This window comes from Prunus avium, chromosome 2 (assembly GCF_965620075.1).
Source record: "Prunus avium chromosome 2, drPruAviu1.hap1.1, whole genome shotgun sequence".
Lineage (NCBI taxonomy): Eukaryota > Viridiplantae > Streptophyta > Magnoliopsida > Rosales > Rosaceae > Prunus > Prunus avium.
Window position 1 is genome coordinate 2,171,178 of NC_142285.1, and position 22,251 is coordinate 2,193,428.

Here is a 22,251-nt window from a genome sequence, read left to right on the forward strand (position 1 = left end):
GGCTTTTTTAAACAAAGTTTAAATTTATTTTAGAATTAAAAAAGATAATGGATAGTTGTGGTCCATAAAAATAGGATTCATTATCTGATTTTTTTATTTTTATTTTTTAAAAAAATATGAAAAAGTGTGAATTTACCATATTATCCTCATTTAATTAATAATTTCAATTCTTAATATTTGCATTAACCAATGGCATTTTCTGGTATTTTAAATGTTTCACAATTCTCTGCCTTTTGCTTTATATATATAGATTAATGTTAGTAAATTAATATACCATTATTAGGCTTCAACATTATATTAATGTAAGTTGGTATTTAAGAGGGTCGTCGCTCACTGTGCTCATGCCAAACGCCGCCTTAGAGCATCTCCAAGAGTAGTAGCAAATTAAATTCTTTAAATTAAAGTTTGTTGACCTATGTGGCAATTTAAAAATGTTTATTTGTTACTTGATTAATTTTTGCTCCAACAAACTCTTCAATTCAATTAATGCAATATCATGGAAAAGAATGAAAAATATGAAAATATGTGAAAAATGTATTTATTATATGAAAATAAAAAATGCATGGTTTTAACATTTTCAAGGTAAGTTTTGTTTTTCCAAAGTAAAATTAAATGTTTTAATAGCCAAAGTCAACTTACCAGTCCTTAAGAGAGAGAAAGAGGTTGCAACTTTAATGACTGAGGTTGAAAAGGCTGTTGGAGAGAGTTTTTCTGATGTTGTTGAAGATTCTGTTGGAGATGCTCTCATACTTGTATTTGGTTTACAAACTTCCTTCATTCAGTTTTCTCGAAACTCGTGTACGATAACCGGAATTTAGGGATCCTTATAGAACCTCGTTGTAATTTTATTTCTTGTTTTAAAAACAAAAACAAAAACAAAGAGCATTCCTTATAGTCATTGATATAAATAACGATAATATAAAATAAGGGTTAGTTACACTTTAGTACCATGTGATTACACCCTTAAGACTTATTAGTCCATATCTTCTCAATTTTTAAAATAACATATCCCATTCTTTTAAATTTGTTACAATATGGTTTCAGCTAGGGGTGGGAATTTATACTGAAAACCCGACCGAACCGGCCGAACCGGACCGGTTTTGGCAGGTTGGTTCGGTTTTTTTAATTAAAATTATTGAAATCGACATAAACCCGAACCGGACCGGTGGTGAACCGGTTTGAACCGGTTTGAAATATTTTAAACCGGCGAAACCCGAACCGAACCAATTCCATGTAAATTGCCAAAAATTCATACAAATGCCAAGATGGGGAATCGAACTTTGTTCAGAGTTCAATTACAAGGCCCAATTACCACTGGACTAATGTGGCTTCTTGTGCAATGTGTGTATAATTGTATTATTTATTACAATCTAGAATATTTTAAAAAAAAGTTAGGGTTGTTTTCCCTTTCCCACAAACTCTCCTTTTCTTTTTCTTTTCTTTCTCCCATCTCAGCCGTCATCCCCTTTTTCTTCTCTTCTCTCTCCATCTTTTTGTCATTCCTTCTTTCTTCTTTTATCTTTTATTTTTTTTCTTCTTTCTTCTTCCTCCCGCCGCTGCATCTTCTTTTTTTTTTTTTTTTTTTTGGGTAAATAGCTGCATCTTCTTCTTTTCTTCTTCTTCCTCCCCATACCCTCAACCACGAAGTGGTCCTCAAGTTGCTGGCTGCATCTTCTTCTTCTTCTTCTTTCCCTCTTCTCTCCATCTTCTTCTTTCCTTCTTCTTCCTCAGCTTCTTCTTCCTCCCCATACCCTCAACCAGGAAGTGGTCCTCAAGCTCTCAATCTCAGTTCAATCTCGCCAAACCAAACCAAACCGCACCGACTTCTCGGCGTGCCGATTGTAGTCGGTCTTGTATCTCCTCGGCGCGGCGACGGTCTCCAAAATGAATATGCCGATGACCTCCGGTTCGGCGTACGGTTTGGTCCCAAACCCGACCCAACCCGCACCGTTTCCAGCCCTAGTTTCAGCGTTAGTTGCCTACGTGGCACAATGAGTCCTATATGTAAAAAACTTAAATTGATTAAAATATGAATAAAATATTAATAATAAAAAAACTCTCTCTCTCTCCTTCTATCCCGCAACCACCCAGCGCCCCCCTCCCTCTCCGGTTTTCTCTTCCCCTCATTCCCCAATGACCACCACCCTCCAACCCCCACTAACCCAAAACCCCAACCCAGCAACCACCTAGACCCCTTCCGCTTCCCCCCCTCCCTCCCCTCCCCCAATTTCTTCTCCCTCTACCCCGACCCCAAACTCTAGTCCCCACCCACCAACCAAACGCCACCGTTTCGGCCGCACCCGGGGCAGATTCGAACGACATCGGCGAAATTTACTGGGCATTTTCGTTACCAAATGGGAATGCCCAGTAAACGCTGAGCAAAGCCCAAGGGGAAGAAGACGAAGACACCGAGTACTTCTACGACTCTCTCGGCGAGCTAAGGGGAAGAAGAAATCGCGGAGGGGGGGGGGAGGGTATGGGCAGTTGGTGGGTTAGGGTTCTCGGTTCATTAAGGGTTAGGGTGATGGTCTTGGTGAATGAGGGAAAAGAAAATCGGAGAAGGGGGGTTGGATGGTTGAGAGAGAGAGAGAGAGAGAGAGATTATTTATTCTTTTTTTATTTTTAATATTTTAATATGGACCCATAGTGCCACGTAGGCAACTAATGGAGAGATCTGACGAAAACCCTAATGGTGGAAGCACATTGTAACAAATTTAAAAGACCGGGGTATGTTATTGTAAAAATTGAGACAGTAGAGACTAACATATCTTAAGGGTGTAACCACATGGTATTAAACTGTAATTAACCCTAAAATAAAAAATAATAATAGTAATTAAAATGCATTTGTTGCGTAGGACCTGCTTGGGTTACATGGGCTGCGACCACAACCATACATTTAACTCACTCCGGTTGGACTTCAAGCTTTAGAACCCCAAAATTGGGCTAAGTTTGTTTGAAGTACAAGCGAGAGTTTAAACTACAAGAGGGAATGAGGTTTCACACACACACACATACACACTATCAAAGTGCCATGAAGATTCGAACTTGAGACCTCTAATCTGTAAGTCAATACTATTTTTTATTGGGCTAGACCCCATTTGCAAAACAAGTCTATATTTGCTTGCGCCTTGAGGTTGTAAATATTGGATCCCGGTGGTGGTTGAGCTTGATTTAGAGCCTCCATTGCACTTGCTTTATGCATTGGGGTAACCACATTCTCCTTTTCCCAATAAACATTTTATGTTCCTCGATAAATATATCTTTTGGTGTTTTGCCTTCTGAATTTTTCATCTCTTGGTAGGAAGGTGGAACGAACTTTTTCACTTCCTGGTGATCAATAATATGAGTCATTACATGCGGAACTAGCAAACATGAAAAACTAACCTAACAACTTATTTGTTTACAATATATAAATATCAATGTTTAAATCTCACAAATAAAAAAGATAGTAACAGACTTATAACTCAAATAGTTAAGAGCATTTACACATGTACCTTACTCACTTAGATTCTTTCTCCTATGTATCATTCAACCCAAAACTCAAGTACAAGCTAAAATTTATGGGAGGAACTTGTCTTTGTACTAATCGACCATCTTTTTTCATCCGAATTAAACTTTAACATATGTGTCCAAATAAGCGAATATATATATATATATATATATATATATATATATTATTCTCTTATCCGGATGTCCGCACATTATTATCGTGCGGATGCTATTGTAAACAGGCAGGAAAGCAAGGAGGGGTAATACAAAATACATGGTGTCCGCATGATAATAATGTCCGGATGTCCGCATAGGAGAATTTCTGTATATAAGTTATTCTCTTATCCAGATGTCCGCACATTATAATCGGACATCCGGACATTATTATCATGCGGACGCCATGTATTTTGTATTACGCCTCCCTGCTTTCCTGCCTGTTTACAATAGCATCCGCACGATAATAATGTGCAGACATCTGGATAAGAGAATAATTGATATACAAAAATTCTCCTATGCGGACATCCGGACATTATTATCATGCAGACACCATGTATTTTGTATTACCCCTCCCTTCTTTCCTGCCTGTTTACAATAGCATCTGCACGATAATAATGTGCAGACATCTAGATAAGAGAATAATTGATATACATAAATTCTCCTATGCGGACATCCGGACGTTATTATCATGCAGACACCATGTATTTTGTATTACCCCTCCCTGCTTTCCTGCTGTTTACAATAGCATTCGCACGATAATAATGTGCGGACATACAGACGTTATTATCATGCGGACGCCATGTATTTTGTATTACCCATCCCTGCTTTCTTTCCTGTTTACAATAGTATCAACACGATAATAATGTGAGGACATCCGGATAAGAGAATAACTTATATACAGAAATTCTCCTATGCTGACATCCGGACGTTATTATCATGCGGACGCTATGTATTTTGTATTACCTCTCCCTGCTTTCCTACCTGTTTATAATAGCATCCGCAAGATAATAATGTGCGGACATCCGGATAAGAGAATAACTGTCTATATATATATATATAATTACGTAGACATAAATACATACATAAACAAACACATTCATATATACATAAACAAACACATACATACACATCATGTAATATATATAATAAAAAATATTTCTCCTACATTATTGTTTTAAAAGGGAGGGAGAGATGGGTTACCTTAAACCATGATAAGTCTCGTTTCATTTGAATGGTAGATCTTGAGCCGGTGTTCAATTGATTTGGTGCAGCTAACTTCGCCGCTAAATGCAGTATGTTGTTGTTGTTATCATCTTTAAACGAGAGCACGATATTCTTATTTAAACCCAGCTTTTGTGCCTGACTGAATATGCTTGGCTGATGGTATGCGACTGCGATGTGGAATAAACTCTGATTGCTGTCATCTGTTTCCCATATCAAATCAGGATAAGAGCCAATAAGCTCAGCCACGAACTTAAAGTTTCCCAGCTTCGTTGCGATAAATAGTACATGTGAAGGGCTTCTTAGAACGTCGATAACAGTCGAGTCATTTTGCCATAAAACTTCTTCCCAAAGACATTTCAGTAATTGACGGCAGGGCGTTCTTGTCAAGTTTCTCTTGTTTGAACCTGGAACAAGTCGAAAGCAAATTAGATTTTTTGTTTGAGTATGAACGTAGGTATGGTGAACTTATGAAAATGAATATTCCTTCTTATTGTCTAACTTGTCAAAGTTAAATGTAATTGTATAAGCTTCAATTTCTCTACTTTTTTCCCTTTATTTATGGGGTTTGTCAACTTTCAGACTTGTATCACAATATATATCTAAACAACTTATACGTACAACCTAGCATATTGATGCTATGACCTGAATTTTTCAAACATGAGTAACAAAAAGGTGACAGGTTTGGTTTTGATAGCAATAAGCAGGATGAGCATGAGTGATAGGTTTGGTTTCGAAACAAGGGATTAGCCCTAAGTTTCTAGTTGACCAAAATACATATGCTAGTCAACATGATAAATTCAATTAGGTTAGCGTAATTCCCCCAGCATCACTAATTAAACATGTTAGAGTTTATTAGTATTCTACATGAATATGAAATGGTATGAGATAAACATGATAAGACAAAACTCGGGCTATCACCCTTATTGATTAAAGCCATGCTAAGAGTAGTAAAGAGGTGCAATGAGTGAGAGAATTACAAGAATGAAGGAAGTTTTTCAATATTCTTGAAGTTTTGATGGCGAATGCTGAAGGCTTCTGAGCCAACAAATGCAATGCTGTCTCACCATTCGCGTTGCGAACCACTGCAAGCTCCGGATAGTCTTTAAGCATTTTCAATGCTAGTTCTGCATAGTAAAAAAACAATAACACTGTTAATTGGAAATGAAGATTCCTAATTATCCGTACACAGTTTACTTAATATAAAGCTGAAGAAACTTTCGGCCACCACATTTTGAAATTCCGTCGGGAATTCTCTGAATGGCCTCAAAAGATTGTTTTTCTTGTCTACATAGTAGTTTACCGATGATTGCTTGTATTTGGCCTATATATCTTAAGGCCATGTACCCAATGAGGGGTCAGAGGTAGTAATTGTCATCGATAACGAAATCAATTGTTAATAGACATGTTAACATGCTTACCATATAAACCGTTGTTAATGCAGCTGAAAAATATCCCACCTCTTTCCCCCTCATTAACAAGTTTTATGAGTTTAGGGTAGAGATACAAAGCCATCTTGCCATGTCCAAACAAAGCAGCATAATAGAGCGGTGACAATCCTTGACCTCCCCAAATTTCTAGCAGCCTTGGATTCTTTTGCATCAAAATCTTAGCCACTGGTACGGTTCCAGCTGCAACAGCATGATATAAGGCTGTATTGCCCTTTTGATCTTGCAATTCTAGGTCGCGTTTGTCCAACAGTTTCAGCAACTCCTTCACAAAGTGAACATGTTTTGCTCCTGCGGCAACATGAAGAACAGTCTGCCATCCTTTCGTGATAGATGCACGTAAAAGAGTTTCATCTTCATTCATGATTCTATTAGCTGCTTCCCAGTGACCTTTTACCGCAGCCTTGTATAGGGGCACGCATTTTATGAAGTATTTTTGTTTTGCTTCGGCTGTAAAGATTTGAAACACATGGTTATATCATATGTAACAAAATAACACTTCCACTAGTTGGTTGTAGTTGAACATAAACCAAACAGCGATGAAAACAAAATTTAATTAAATGTGTTCTTTCGCTGTAGCCAGATTACTTATTTCTGTGCAAAATTCTATGAACAGAATAGAACACTAAACACTCGTATTAAGATGCAAAATTGTTCCACCGCATTTGTTGTACAACAATGCAAGAAACGATCATTTTAATTACTCCGAATAGTTTTTAAAGAGAGAGATCTTACGTGAATCTTCCAGTGCATCAAGAGATGGTGTTTTAAAAGAAGGTGACACCGGCTGCCAAGCGGGCGAGACTCCATGTGCATCGCCTGTTTCATGATGTGATTCCTTTGACGGCGGGCAAGGTGTTGAGCTGAAATCTTCTGCCACCATTTCGTCGGATACTATACATGCCATTCAAGAAACAAGTTAGTTTTGTAAGAGTTTGAACTTAATTGGAGCTACAGTTCAACAGAGATTGCTGAGTTCAAATTGTATATATGTATTTCATTTATTTATAGATATTGATGGAGCCTTCTAAGAGCTCTTAATAATTAATTTTTATTTAAATTTTGCTTGGACAGAAAGGAAAGGAAGTCTTACACCTATATGGAAATACTTCATTTTCAGACTATCAATTTATATCACTAATCACATTAAGTTTTGTGTGAACGTGACAACACATACAATGTTTATGATATTACACTTTGAATCTAAACCATTTATGTACAACTTTTTAAGCAATATGGTGCATATTAGTACACGAGTCAAGATCAATAACTACACGCCCTTTGTATTTCTCAAGTTATATTATAAGAAAATACATTCGTGGCACATAATGAGATGGCTGAAATATTTTAGGTGTCTAATAGCTAACAATCACGGTTATTCATGTCCATTGTGCTAATAAAATTAATTGTTTTTATTCACCTTGAGTGCCAAGAATATCAGTGGCAATAATGTTATTTTCTTGCAAAACAATAAATTCCCATAAAAAAAAATATTAAATTCCGTAAAGGATTCAAAACAAATATATTCTTAGAAGAAGAAAAGAAACTTGATGGCCCTAATACGATAATGCTACTTTTCTAATTATAATATAGTAATTACTCCTTTCATGATAACCACTCTTCTAAGATATACTAATTGCTGTCAGTTTTATTTGGCTGCTTATGTGTAAGAACATCTCATGTTCATATAAAATATTGGTTAACTTTGGGTACACGTTACACCTACCTATTAAAAGACAAGACTCGTGATGATAGGAACAATGAATTGAACTAATACCCCAATAAATAATGACTATCACGAGGATTAGGTAACGTGGTTACCTAATATGATTAGAAAATATGATTTATCTAATCGCTTCTTATAAGATTTTTCTTTGTTGGATTGTTAGATGTTGATTCCTCTTCTCTAGAGTAGTTTAAATTATCGTCTAGTAAATTTAGACTACGGAAAATTAGGGTTTTCTTTTTCTTTTTCGAAACTGTACTCAATTTCCTTACTTTATTTTGTTGTGGGTCAAATCCCTAAACAAATTTCAAAACTTGATTGGTCAGATTTTGTGGGAAATTCAAAGTACCTCCTATTTTTTGTGATTTATTTTTCAATAGAGTTTTGTGGAAATTCAATGCCAATTGGTCTTTGACTTGTTATAAGGTTTTGAATTTTCCAATACCTAAAATTGAATACACAATAATTTACATATTATCACCACCAAGGATTCTTAGGTATTTTGGGTTCTATTGTGGTTGTTTTATGGAGAAGGCGACTGCAGCGCAGTGGATATGAACATGGTTTGAGTCAGGGGAGAGATATATTTATATGTATAAATGGTTTCCAATCTCCTGAAACCACCTACTCAATTTTGTTTCCCAGAATGCCCTAATTTTACCTCCCATTAGAAACAAAACAAAATAAAATTGAAAAAGAATACCCACCCACTCGACAGCTGCCTCCCCATCACCTTCGTCGCTTATGTCGGTCCCTTTTCCTTTTTATTTTTTCCTTTTTTTCTAGGGCTAAAGATCATTGCATTCCAAAGGAAGCCAACCATCCAACAAAAACAAATAAAAAATAAAAAAAAGGAAACCAACCAAAACAAGGAGGGAAAAAGCCACAAGCGCAGAAACAGCATCAACAAAAGCAAATAAAACACCCCTCCCTCTATTTATCTTATCGTTTTTTTCTGGTAGTGACATATTTTTTTTTATATTAACACTTATATAAGCTTTATAAAAATTTGATTTTTTTAATTCAACAAATGAATTCCATTGTTTTTCATAGAAGGGGACTCTAAATATTTTCGTATATTTATTACATCATAACTAGATGTCTTAATGATTTGTGATTTGTCTACTGTTTGTCAATGACGATTTATAAATGAAGACTTGAAAAATAAATGCAGATCATTAAAAATAGTGGAGAGTGATTCGAGAAGATAACCCGAAAATATTTCCTACATATAGAAGGGGACTCTAGATATAGTATATGAACTTTTGAGATAAACACCCAGTAAAACAAGTGAAAAATCATATGTATGCAACTATGAGGATTCTCCTATTGTGGGGTTACATTTTTCAGAAGAAAACGTGATTGATAATCACAGAGGAAATACCAGCTAACTGAAAGGCTAGCTAGCTCTTCCTGTGATGTTGATTGCAGAGGAATAACACATACCTGGAAATGTGTCGTTTCGGACAATCGACCTCCTGCACTACATCACCAGCAAACGGAAAGAGGAGAGAGCGATCCGTGACTGTACAGTGCTGTTGTCCTGCTGAGGTTCGTCTTCGATAGAAAAAAAAATACACGAATTCCTCTGTTAGACTGATGAAGGAAATGAAACAAATAAAAGGAAATGAAAGTACGCGTATGGACCAACCATAATATTTAAAAGTGCAATAAAATTTGTTTTGCCGCCCACGAGTAAGTTTTTTACAATTTATATAATTGCTACTTGATGTAAATAATACACATATAACCAACACTATACATATAATATACATAAACAAGTAATATCAGGTGATCATTATCATATTCCAATACCAGATAAGTCAATCATACAGAGTTCTCCAAACTGGGTCCTGCCCCCATTGCACATTAAGGCTCCGTTTGGTTCGCGGAAATGATTTTCCAAGGTCACAGACATCATAGTGGAAATTCACTGTGAGTTTAGTATAAAAGTTATAATATAAATTAATTAGAGGGTGCACTTCTTCAACATGAAGAAAATGAAACATTGCCTGTTTCTCTCGTCAAAGGGTTATATTGTACTTTTTTTTATCTATATATATAAAGCGAAAGGCAGAGAATGGTAAAACATTCAAAATACTAGAAAATGTCATTGGTTAATGCAAACATTAAGAATTGAAATTATTAATTAAATGAGGATAATATGGTAAATTCACAATTTTTCATTTTTAAAAAAATTAAAAGAAAAAGAAAAATCAGATAATGAATCCTATTTTTATGGAACACAACTACTCATTATCTTTTTTAATTCTAAAATAAATTTAAAAATTTTAAAAGAAAAGATGCGTGTGTATATATTAATATATATTACTTTTTTTTTGTTTGGGATAATATATTTTACTTTAAATGTCATTTAAATATGCAATGTAATTTACTGTACAATTACGTATCTTTTGCCCTTACATGCCTACATAATATGTGAAACTTGTCGTTAACGTTGGCAACTACGAAGAACAATATCAGGCGCATTCGCTCATGAATTGATTCGAAGTTAACAAGAAATTACGACGAAGACTCCTGCTGATTACATGTTTAATAATATTTCTTGCGTATGCAATGTAATGTTTGCCGCCGGCCGTATTGTATTAATCTCTGGAGATTTGTCTTTGTCTGTAATGTAATTTAATGAACTTATAGCAATATTTCCTGTTGTATAATGGGCAAAGGATGAAAATATTGAAACTGATGTTTATGGAAATATCAACTTCCGGGAACTTTAGAAACCTAGAAACAAACTAGGTATGAAGCTTTAGGAAATACTATTAAGAAAACGATTGTTAGTGTTGTACAAAGCAATGGAGTACTATGATGAAGAACACACACAACCAACCAAGAAAAATCACACACACCAAATAAAGAAAATAATCACAAAGAACACAAGGAAGTTCGATGTTGTTCATACGGCCTCATGGTGATCGTCCCAAGAAATTTAACTAGAAATAACAACATCATTGGTTTGCAAGAAAATCCCCTTTCGCTCTTATGAATCCTAGCTTTGAAAGGCTCAAACCCAATTTGAGCCTAAATTGAATTAAGTGGTTTTCTTTTGGAAATTTAATATGATTTTACTGGAATGAAATTTTGACAAGTATTGATGAGTAGTTGTTTTGTTGGGGCGAGAAGGCTTAAATTTAGTAGATTTTCTTTACATTTGTTTTCCAAACCCAATATATATTTTAAATGATTAAATAATTTTTGGGGGGGGGTTGGGGTGGGTGGGGGAATGTATCCCTTGTTTTGGTGGGGGGAAGAAGGCTTAAATATAGTAGTTTTACATTTGTTTTCCAAACACAACATATGTTTTAAATGATTAAATAAATTCGCGCAAAAATGGCAAACTTGGAGTAAACTTTAATCCCTGCAATTGCACCATCATTAACATGTTTCGAAGGATGGAGAATGAGACCAACGAGATACATGACATGACAAGATAGATCCGAAGCCTATCGAAACCCATTTTAGCCATGACAGCTGCATTGTAGTTTTGCACACACTGCAAGTCTGCATCGCAGTTTTGAGTCTATGAGTATTTTTAGTTAACAATACTCCGTGTGGATGGAATGATTTAAAATGAGGGACATGAATCTAAATTTTAGTTAACAAAATTCACAGAACATTTTAATTATTTAAGAAAAGAGGGAATTCAAATTCCGAAGAGAGAAGTATGATTTAGAATCCATAACAAACAACACCAAACCTTTTTTTTTTTTTTTTTTTTTTTCTCTGTAGCATTTTACGAAAGGGTGATATCATCAAGGGTTGTGAAAATGGCTTCATCTTTCTCTTCAATAATGCAAACTTGCTGCTGGAATTATTGATGCATCCGTCCGCCATCATGCCATTTTGATTAAGTTCCAGGCGTACTTCATGCCTCAATATTGTTTATTCAAAAATTACAAACTACCCTTTTCTGTTTATCACTTAAAAAGAGAATTCGAATTTAAAACATCTTTCGTGATTGAGAAGAGAAGTATCAAGAATTATTAATAAAATTAGTTTTTTTTCCCAGTTATCAAAAATAGTTCCTTTTTTTTTCTGTTTTTTTTTGTTGCCTTTTCCGAGAGAAGATGAGATTGTATATAGTAACATAACTTCAACATGTTCAATTCCATTAATTTGTAAAGACTCAGACACTGCATCTAGCCAGCCTGAATAAAAACAGCACCCAATAATTTGTTCATTCCTATCCTGTTACAGCAAATTCTAAATTATCAATTCTGAGTACCCAAATACAAAAAACTATCTATCTACATGCTTGCCTGCCTGCCTGCCTTGGAACTACAGTAGTCGACCAGAGCAAATTCTTCAAGGAAGACTGAAAAGCCCCACATACAACTCTCGAAAGAGTGAAGTGAAACGAATGAGCATAAATACCAGCCACCAGAAATGCTACAACATATGTTTTCAGGCCTTTGGAAGCAGAGAATTTGCTCTCCATCTTAATGGAGAAGAAAGTCTCCAGATAAGATAAATCACCCACAACAAATGGGACAGACTTCATGTTCTCGACCTCTTCTGCTTTTGAGATACAAAACGAACCCCTTGCTTCCCGAGTTCCAGAGATTTGACTTTGCCATCATCCAGAGTAACAGATAGCGTTGATGTGCCGTCGATTATGTCAGTAACCACTCCCTTGTGCCTGGATAAAACAGGGGGGGAAATAAATAAATCAGCACAAAATGAATGCACCAAAACCGGCACCTAAACCCTTAACCCATAAAGGATGCAGGAAAATGCTCTTACTAAGGTAACTTAGCACCATCGACAGCCACATATCCATGAGAAAGAAGCATCTAACAGAGATATGGACGACATTCATCTTCATGAACAAATTGTTGACATCACAACTCCAAACACCTTTTATATGTTAGCTTATATTGTAAGGAACTTTTGGTTTCTTGCAAATACAAGGCAAGATATTGTAAAAAAATCATGACTAATCATCATCCTTCCAAGTGACCACATCCTCTTTCAAGAATAGAACAGCATATACAACAGCATCATGAATTCTACTTAAAAATTTAATGAGTAAAACTTGCACACAATGGATCAAGTGACGCACTTTATCTAAACAATCAATTTTTCCATATAAGAGATGCAATATATATAAAACAACAAACCCACCATGAATTGTCAGATAGCTGCTGAACTTCAACTCGCTTTCCAATTGCATCTCTGCCCAACTTTTTCAATATCCAATTAGCATCCATGATCTCATCCATTAGATTATCTTGAACTGATTGTGTCTTATCATCATTCTCACTAAATGACGTTTTCTCCATAAACGGTGACGGTCTCTTTCTTTTTGACCGTTGGCCCTTAACATAGCTTTTTTCTTCCTCCTGATAGGAAGAACTCTGATTTTCGAGATTAGGTTTCTTAAGCTTAAACTTCAATAAAGGTTTTGTATCCTTGGCCGGCGATTGTGAAACAGGTGTCTGACCAGGATCATCATTGCTTTCAGTACGTATATTAGACCTGCTTAGTGATTGCTTGCGGGAGTATACCCTCTCGTTTCTCATAGTCGGGACTTCACCTACAGGCACAACTGCAGCCGTGCCCCCTTCAATGCTTTTTCCAGACGAACCATGTACCGGCTCTGGAGGAATGGCTTCGTATCCATCAACCTTATCTCCTCTAGCAAATTTAGGGTTAGAATCAGAAGCTCCTGACCTAACTTTTCCCAACTTTATAAAATTTCCTTCTCTTCCAGCAACCTTTGAACCTTTCAAATGGCCAGAATAATCGCTTCTGTCTACACACAGAACATGAAAATTTCAGTTGCATAACGTGAGAAAACATCAAATTTAACCAAATTACTAATCAATGGGAAGGATCAAACTTTTCCAGTATAATAATGGGTTGCACTCCTAGTACCTTTAGCATCACCGATATTAGCAGAACCATCATGTCTATCCAACATAAGACTTGCCTTCTGCTGGCTCACATCTTCACTGCCTGCCCATGAATAGGAACTGAGGTCATATAAGTGTGTATATATACAATACATATATAGACAGACACGGAGAGAGAGAGAGAGAGAGCAGAGTGTAAAAAGCTTACGAAATAGCATGAAAGCTATGAGCCTAACACTAGGTATAAAGAGAAACTATTTATCGATTTTTTTCATTAACTTGTTTGTTTCTTCTTCTTCATTCTTGGAGAATTTTCTATTTCTATTAATTCATTTAAGTTTTTTTCGCTATATCCACCATAAGCAGCTAATCCTATCATCGGTTTTTGGCCCTCAAAATATAAGTGGTGCTCTCTCTACTCTAAAAGTATTGCAGTTAATGGAAGAGAATAACGTTTGTTGGGACCTTCCAACAGCTCCACCAAAATCCCAGTGGACTTTCAAAGTACATCAGGGAAATGAGGGTTTACACCCCAAATTTCCACCATTTCATTGAGACATCGCCAAGATACTGGCAAGGTGGACAGGTATACCTTCCACCCCTTTCTCGGTGTGTGGGTATAAAAAACACAAACAACCCACTCGACCTTTTCGAACACTGAATGAGAGATAGTGAGGGTCCAACAGGGTGCAGATGTGATAACTTACTGACCAATAAATGCTAATTAAATGTGACTTAGGGAACACTCATAGCTATTCCGCTCAAACTCAAGCAACAGAGTTGCAAAAGGCAGCAATGTTGCATATTCCTCAAACATTGTACCATAAATATAAGCCTACAATCACACATCATATTAAGTTATGTATGTCTGAAAAAAGTTAGTTGTATGTAAACCTACAATTTTCTGAACTTTCTCAAAACATTTATAAGTGAAAAACTTATTCATCCACTTCAATAAACTAAATTCTTTTTTTTTTAACTCTTTCTGATGATAATGCTAAAAATAAGAATGGCAAAGTAGAACACATCACATAAATGACATACCATTCGAGGTCACCACATCTTGTTCTCTTTGACCCGTTGAAACATCAGACCTTGGAGACTTAGTTATATTTATCTTCCGTGCACCAAAATTTATAACTAACTTCTTCCCTTTCACAGGCTTTGACTTTCCAGCATGCTTTGCAGTATCCTCTCCGCTATCAAGACCATGAGACTTACCCTTGATACGAACAGCCTTGGAACTCCTATCTTCATCACTCACCATCACTTCATCAACAAACTTGTGCTTCAAAACACCTGGCTCATTGACAGAACAAATCTCTTTGGTGTGGCCCATACTTCCAGTGCCAGGTGAAAAATATATGTCTGGTTCTGCATTTTTGTAGGACTGCATCTCATCATTCTTGTCATAGCCCAAGCTAGATCCAAATGACTGTGAATCATCATGTCCACCAAAACTCTGGTTCACTTCGGTTGTACCGATTAAGAAATCCTGTTGTTCCTTTTTCTTAGCAGACACTTTATTTAAAGATTTCTTTCCGCTGTCCTTGGTCTTTTTTGGTGACTTATCAACTAATCCTTTGACAGACAATTTTAATTGACGCCCAAGTTCATTCTTTAATATTTGAGGGCCATTTTCTTCATCCTCAGAATAGGGTGAAATAGAAAATATTTCTTCTTGAGTTGGCAGCCCAGCGGCAGCCCTCAAGCTATAAATTAAATCTTTATCAGCGGCATCTTTTCTCCTCCAAAGCTCTTTCACAGCATCCTCATTATTCTTGACCTGGAAAAGAAATTCCAAAATAGGAAATAATCAAATTAGAAATCAGGACGACCACGAACTAATTAACTTAGAGCAAAAGGAAGGGAAGACACAGATTTCTAATTTATCTTTGCAAACCTGGTAGCACTCTCCACGACATGTGGCACATTTGTACTGGAGATTTCCATCTAACTGATACTGCTGATATCTCTCATCACTGAACAAATAAAGAATCCCTTTCAGAAATAAGCATGTATTATTCACCAATTTTGAAGTCGAAAGATAGGGTTGCATTATTTATAATGAATCACTATACAGGAAGGGAGGCTTACTAGGAAAGTTCTGTATGCATGCAGGGAGGTTTATTAGATTGATTGGCCTGCTGGCCAGACCATAACGGCTAATTAAACACATTTGAGACATTAAAGGAGAGACGGAATTACTCTTCTCCAAATGACAAGTTCTATTTGGGAAACGTTTTATTATATAAATGCTAACATTGGGACCCAAAGTTAAATGGTAAAAACCAGCCTCTTTGATTAAAAAAATTATTCTTTGGGACCAGTAAATGTAAAGACAGGATAATTCAGCAGAAATATTATGGGTCTATAAAAGTAATGAACCTGATTCCATCACATTGGCAATGCACCCAGCGCTGGCAAATATCACAGCAAACCATCGGTGTTGATTCTGAATCTCTATAAACCTACAAAATAGGATAAACAGAAATGTCAAGAATTCTCTCTCTCCCCACCTCCTCCCTTATTTGTGCGTGCATGTCTGACAACTATCATTTTTTGATAGGAACATGTCTGATGACTATATACTATATACATATCAGGATTAATTTGCCGAGAGAGAGAGAGAGAGATAGAGAGAGTAAACAGTATAACATATTGAATTAAACATCAAATATAATCCACCATTTGAAATTACATTGGTATATGAATTATGGTTCCCTATTAATAAAAAATGAAACTGATCACTCATATGTAATGAAAATAGTGCAAGTTAATTAAAAAAAAAATTTATCTCTGTCCTTAATAAATTAATCAATACCTTCAAGCAAACAGGACAATAATTCCCCTTTGCAAATAATCTTCCACACGCATCACAGCAAGTATATCCCAGAAACCATCTGTCAATTTAACAAGCAAATAGTGAGTCCACCAATTCAAGCTAAATTAAATTATAAGGTTGTAAAAAAATTGACTTTCTATACAATAAGAAAAGAATTGAGGAAAAGGAAATATATCCTAACAGAAGTTTACTTGCTGGCTTTGAATTTGAATGACCAATTTAGGGAAAATCTACTTAAATGGGGAAGGAAACCATTGAAGTACACAAACACACAAAAAGGGAAAAACAAATTAGATCACTTAAAAGTGCAATCAAAGCATCTTACACAACCAAAACTCATTGCAAAAGACACACTTAAATTTAAATTTAAATGGATTTCATTGAGGTATAAAAGCTATACAAAAAGAAAAACACCATAATACAAAAATGAGGTGCAAGTGTCAAACTATATACACAAGCATAAAAGGGTTTAAAGAGATGGTATCCCACAAATGGGCATGGTGCCGGCAGTCCTGATTATCGGAAGAACAATCTAAGTTAGAGAAGGGTGCCCAACCAAAAGAATTATGATACTACAAAGTTTCACAAACCACAGAAGAAAAATAGCAATCATCATCTTAACATGTCCCTAGAGACAAGATAAACTCAGAGTGTAAAACATTAAGAACTAATACCTTACACTTAAGCCATTTCCTGGGACTTTTGACCCACAGCTGTGACACTGTGTATGTTTTGGGCACACATAAGGTCCAGGAGAAACATTCTGCATCATGAATCAATAAATATAAGCATATTTGCTAGCCAATATATAAACTCAGGAATAAGCAGTGCACACCCCACCTTGTGTGAAGGATGCTGGCAGTAACAATGGTAAGCACCATCACACCTCTTGCAGAACATAAGCTTGTTTGGATCTCCTGTTCTTCGGCATACCTGAAGAAACAAGAGTTGTACATGTGTAAGATTATACTACACGGATTAAAAGCAAAACTAAGCACGCTAATGTTCACTTTACTGCTAAAAAGTGATGACTCTATTGTAGGAACACCATATCGGCATAAGATGTTGTAGAGATTAGTGTTTGTATTAAATGATAAGGGCATGAATCTAACTTTCATATTCTTAATTCTATTTCACATACAAAGTTACTTTGAACACCATAGCTCACATATGCATCACATAACAGAAGAATACCAAAAATACATGATTGGTGGTGCATTAAAGAATGGAAACATAAAAATTCTGTAGAGCAAGAAAAACAGAGCTTTGGATGAATACTGCAAGTCACACATTACCTCACAAATTCGGCACAGGGGGCACGTCCATGAACTCCAGTGAAATAGATCTACAAAGAAGTCCCGTCAATTTTATTATCTAAAATTTGTAGCCTCATAATAAATAAAAAATGAAAATTGGAACAGTAGTCTCACCTCTGTGTTGAGACCAGACTTTTATGCAATTCCTGTGGTACTTCTTGCCACAGGTTTTGCATGGAAGCATCCTTCTTGCTCTCTCACTTCCTTCGTTTTCACCACAAAAACATATCCGGCACATAACATTGACATTGGACTGAGCCTGTTCTTCTCGCACAACACCTCTTGAGGTATCCTGTTAAAAGCAAAAAGAACCCAGTATTTCCAATGTAACAAATACAGAAAGAACATATACCAGGGCACAAAGAACAGTAAGATATCAACGCCCCAAAAAAAAAAATTTGATCCTCAAAAGGATTTGACATTAAGCAAAGCTGCAAATTTCATAATGGCAGCATGTGTCCCAAGAAAAGCAAACACAAAGGCTCCCGACCTCAATTAGCAGTCAAATTCTTTTGACGGGGTTCTGCTTCTGCAGCAACATGCTATAGGGTGGGGGTCCAGCTTATGGGATCAAATCAATACACTCTAAGAAGAAATATTTGAAATCAATCTCATTGCTATCATCGATTTCATAAGTATCATACCAAATCCCATCAATCGAATTGCTTTTTTGAGTAGATACTCTAGGAAAGGCAGGTAATGGGAGCTATGGGCTGTTCAACATATCATGATGGATATTCAACTCCCGTCCTTACAAGGTACGCTGTATCCAGTCATTCATAAGCAGAAAGTCTTCTTACGACTCATTAGGGAAATTTATGCCAAAAGAAGGTAAACTCTTTTTTGAGCACTATCATAGAAAAGCTACTTAACAGTTTTTTTCTTTCCAGCTAAAAGTGCTGCAACCACTTTGGATGACCCTAAAAACATCCTCTCTATTGTAAAGCGTTTGCTTTCTCTCTCTTAATTTCTTTTACGACCAGTCCTAGTGTTCTTCAAACATTAAATGCCTTGCATAAGACCTTAAAAATCCACCTTCTGTCTTCTAACAATTTTTTTTCCAGATGTACAAAAGATATCAATGTCTTCATTCCAATTCAATTTGAACTTAAAAGATAGACCCATTGCACATTAATTAAAAGATATTCAAAGCTTCCTTATAAATGAAAATCCAAAATGAGATGCATTTCTTTAACAAATATAGACAAACATATGATATGCCCTAATGAATGGAAGCCAAATTTATGGAAACTCCCAATTATTAAATATCCGAAATCATTCCGCCACATGCCAAACTGAAAATAAACACGAAAGCAACCGGGAAAAAGTTACTTTGTTGCAGCATTAGCCAAAAACTTTTCAGCATTCAGCATTCTTTTACAATCAACACTACCGATAAGATGGATTCAGACACAAAATAAATACCAAGATTATCCTATAATTTAGCTACAAAACACTTACACTTCAAAAAAAAAATGCAAATAATCACAAGCGGTAAATTTCAAGAATTTCAAGAACCTCACCGACAAATAACCGGACTCGAATCGCCGAACGAAGTCCTCTGCCGCGACCATATCCGCGGCAGCCTTGCGCTGGAGCGCGGCCCTCTTAGCCTGCGCAGAGGCCGCGGCCGCCGACTCATCATCAACAACAACGGCAACATCACCGACGATCGATGGGAGAACCGGCTGAGGAGGAGGAGGCGGCGGCGCAACTCTCGGAACGGCGACCTGGACGGTTTTGCCTTCGTCGCGAGCCCTAATTCCGGTGGGATCGATGAGAAAGTCGTGGACTCGAAGCACGTCTTGAAGGAACGAGGTCTTGGCATTGTCGGTGGCGAGAGTGCGAGGAAACCCTAGCGGACAGTCGCAGATTCGGCGGCTTCAATGGGAAAAAGAAAAAACCAAAACAAACAGAGACAGAGAGAAAACAATGAGAAGTTTGAAGAAGAAGTAAGCGAGAAAGATAGAAACGAGAAGAGAGGAAGAAGAAGAAGAAGAAAAAGAAAGAAATAGAGGTTTTAGAGAGAGAAGAGAATAGATAGAGAGGGTACCATGTAATTGGGCAAGCGACGTGAAATGCCATATTGCGAGAGAAGATTTAGATTTGAAAAAATTTTGGGTTTAGGGATCGCCCTCCCTCCCTCCCAAAATTTTTACTTGGAAAATAAAAGCCAAATTAAAAACCAAAAAATAAAAATAAAAATAAAAGTTTCAATTACAATTAGGTGTGATGAGTGGGGGTGACTGTGTGATAATTCGATGACGAAGATTGTTGTGAGGCGAGTCAGCGAGCGAGCGAGCGAGAGAAAGAGAACAGGAAAGAAAGAGGGCTTTTTCTTCTGCGGCCTTGTTTTGTTGTTGAGTTTATTTGTTAGGTTTGGGTTTATATGGTAATTGGGCGAGGGCCTCGTACGTGTCAAATGCCTTTGGGCTTTTCTGCGTCGCTGTTTCAAGAAGAGAACAATGAATAAGTCCCTTTTTTTTAAATACCAAAAAATCAATTTTTTTTTCTTTTCAATGATTTTATTTCTTTTTGGTGGAATGTTTTTATTGTGGTTTTAGTTTCCATTTTTTCAATTTTATTCATGTTTTTATTAACAATTCGAATTTAGACAAAACTAAATATTTTTCGTCAAATCTTTTGTGTTATTGTAAATATTACACTTGCATGTGTAACATCGAAGTAACTTTTGTATACGCCCATTGCATCGGAATTTTTTTAATTAATTTAGTAGAAAATTTAGCTTTAATTGCAACTGTTAGTTAGTTAATTACAAGATATAACAAGATTGAAAATACACTAGACCAAAGTAAAAAGTATAAAAAGGGCAAGAGTACAATGATAATATGGCCCACTTTAGTACCTTAAACGTATGATCATTACACGTTAGAGCAAGTCCACCTATAAAGGCTAAGGCAAGGCTAAGGCAAGGCAAGGGCTGCCACTATTCACGTGAATAGTGGCAGCCTTGCCTTAGTTGGTTCCACCCTTGGAAGGCTAAGGGCCAGTTTGGCATTGCTGTGCTGTGAAAATAATCGCTGTTAGATTTGCTGTGAGAGAAAGCAGTTTGGCGTTTGGTAAACTTTTTGTTAAAAGTGTTGTTGGTACGGATTCCCATATAATCAAAAAATAATTGCCTCATAATCATTAAACCCAACGCCTCTTCGAAACTGATTCCTGCATAATCAGAAAATGAAAGCACCTTATTAGCTGCTTTCCCTTATAGCTTTCTCCCACAGCAATTTTTAACAATAAGTGATTTTCTCATAGTTTACTAAACGGGTTGGGTTTCACAAAAATTTAAAAAAATCACTTATCACCCCAAATAAGCAATACCAAACGGGCACTAAGACAATGGCAAATACTATTCACATGAGATATAAATTGATAAATTTGTATAGAGTTTTTAGTGTGGGAAGTAAAGAATATGCCTAGGTATTTATTAAAAAAAAATTTGGAAATTTTGGTTTTTTTTTTCCTTTTTTTTTCCATTTTTTTTAGTTGCTGACGTCATTATGACGTCAGCATTGCATCATCCTGCCCAGGCAGCAGCCCAGGCAAGATCTGCCCGTGGGCTTGCCCAGTTTGATGGGACCCATCATTTGCCCGGGCCATTTTTCTTCCGCTGGAGCATCTTTGGGGGGCCTTGGGGGGCCTTTTGCCCAGTCTTGTGCCAAGGCTGGAGATGCTCTTAGAGAGGCGGTACAAAGGTAGTTTAATAATGTGGTCTCCTTAGCATAACCCTATATTCTTGCTTTCAACTTTTATCTTCTTTTTGGGGAAATCAACCTCATTCTTGTTTTGGCCGCATACAATTAAGTTTCGCGAGATGAGTTTTTGTGGGAATATCATTCCTATTCCCCTTAGAAAGTTTGGTAAGGTTGAAAATGGTAATCATGAAATAATCTATTACTATTTCAATGTTTGATATGTGCAGTACATGCTGCATTGGGATGGAGGAATTTGAAAGAATGAATTTGAAGATTTGACAAAAATGCTAAATCTGCTAGAAATAAAATTAATAAAAAAAAAATACTTGAAAACATTAGATTCAGTGTATTTGAAATAACTAGATGCAATATATTTGAAATTGGTTTAAAATAATTATATGGAATGAGTCATTTGAAATTCATTTCCTTCTCATTCAAATCTTGGTATACATATGAATAGTATAATCTTATGATTTAACCTTATAATATCATCTAAATCCTTAGATTTGGAATCACTCCATCCAAATGTAGAAATCAAACTTTGTTCTATTTTCCAATAATTATTCACGAAATATTTAAAATAATTCGTACTTCCTATTTAGATATGGATTTTAATTTAA

The 22,251-nt window shown here is 36.1% G+C and overlaps 2 protein-coding genes across 3 annotated transcripts; both read right to left on the reverse strand.

Annotated features, from left to right (window-relative positions):
- Nucleotides 1-2,742: 2,742 nt before the first annotated feature.
- Nucleotides 2,743-9,503, reverse strand: LOC110756220 (uncharacterized). 2 transcript variants are annotated; one of them, XM_088247989.1, is made up of 6 exons: nt 9,328-9,503; nt 6,891-7,049; nt 6,129-6,605; nt 5,688-5,834; nt 4,687-5,114; nt 2,744-3,327 (listed from the first exon to the last, which is right to left on the reverse strand). In XM_088247989.1, the coding sequence occupies exons 2-6, from the start codon at nt 7,036-7,038 to the stop codon at nt 3,172-3,174; spliced, it is 1,356 nt and encodes a 451-aa protein (XP_088104115.1). In that variant the 5' UTR covers nt 7,039-7,049; nt 9,328-9,503; the 3' UTR covers nt 2,744-3,171. The 2 variants fall into 2 exon arrangements, with proteins under 2 accessions (XP_088104114.1, XP_088104115.1); XM_088247988.1 differs by lacking the exon at nt 9,328-9,503 and having other exon boundaries at nt 2,743-3,327; nt 6,891-7,205.
- A 2,472-nt stretch (nt 9,504-11,975) lies between these two features.
- Nucleotides 11,976-20,258, reverse strand: LOC110745528 (PHD finger family protein). The gene is made up of 13 exons (XM_021945635.2): nt 19,972-20,258; nt 19,442-19,799; nt 18,033-18,210; nt 17,898-17,947; nt 17,443-17,535; nt 17,277-17,365; nt 16,582-16,660; nt 16,146-16,228; nt 15,661-15,739; nt 14,802-15,543; nt 13,780-13,860; nt 13,027-13,657; nt 11,976-12,541 (listed from the first exon to the last, which is right to left on the reverse strand). The coding sequence occupies exons 1-13, from the start codon at nt 20,001-20,003 to the stop codon at nt 12,400-12,402; spliced, it is 2,637 nt and encodes an 878-aa protein (XP_021801327.1). The 5' UTR covers nt 20,004-20,258; the 3' UTR covers nt 11,976-12,399.
- Between the last annotated feature and the right edge of the window lie 1,993 nt (nt 20,259-22,251).

What these genes read in the sequence shown, in the direction of transcription:
- LOC110756220 (XM_088247988.1), bottom strand. Translation starts at nt 7,062, where the DNA reads ATGGCATGTATAGTATCCGACGAAATGGTGGCAGAAGATTTCAGCTCA. An exon ending in CATTAACAACGGTTTATATG is followed by an intron (nt 5,835 to 6,128) that starts GTAAGCATGTTA and finishes TTTACTATGCAG; the next exon opens with AACTAGCATTGAAAATGCTT. An exon ending in GAGACTTATCATGGTTTAAG is followed by an intron (nt 3,328 to 4,686) that starts GTAACCCATCTC and finishes ATTGATCACCAG; the next exon opens with GAAGTGAAAAAGTTCGTTCC.
- LOC110745528 (XM_021945635.2), bottom strand. Translation starts at nt 20,003, where the DNA reads ATGGCATTTCACGTCGCTTGCCCAATTACATG. An exon ending in ATTGTCCTGTTTGCTTGAAG is followed by an intron (nt 16,229 to 16,581) that starts GTATTGATTAAT and finishes CCTATTTTGTAG; the next exon opens with GTTTATAGAGATTCAGAATC. An exon ending in TGCCAATGTGATGGAATCAG is followed by an intron (nt 15,740 to 16,145) that starts GTTCATTACTTT and finishes TTATTTGTTCAG; the next exon opens with TGATGAGAGATATCAGCAGT.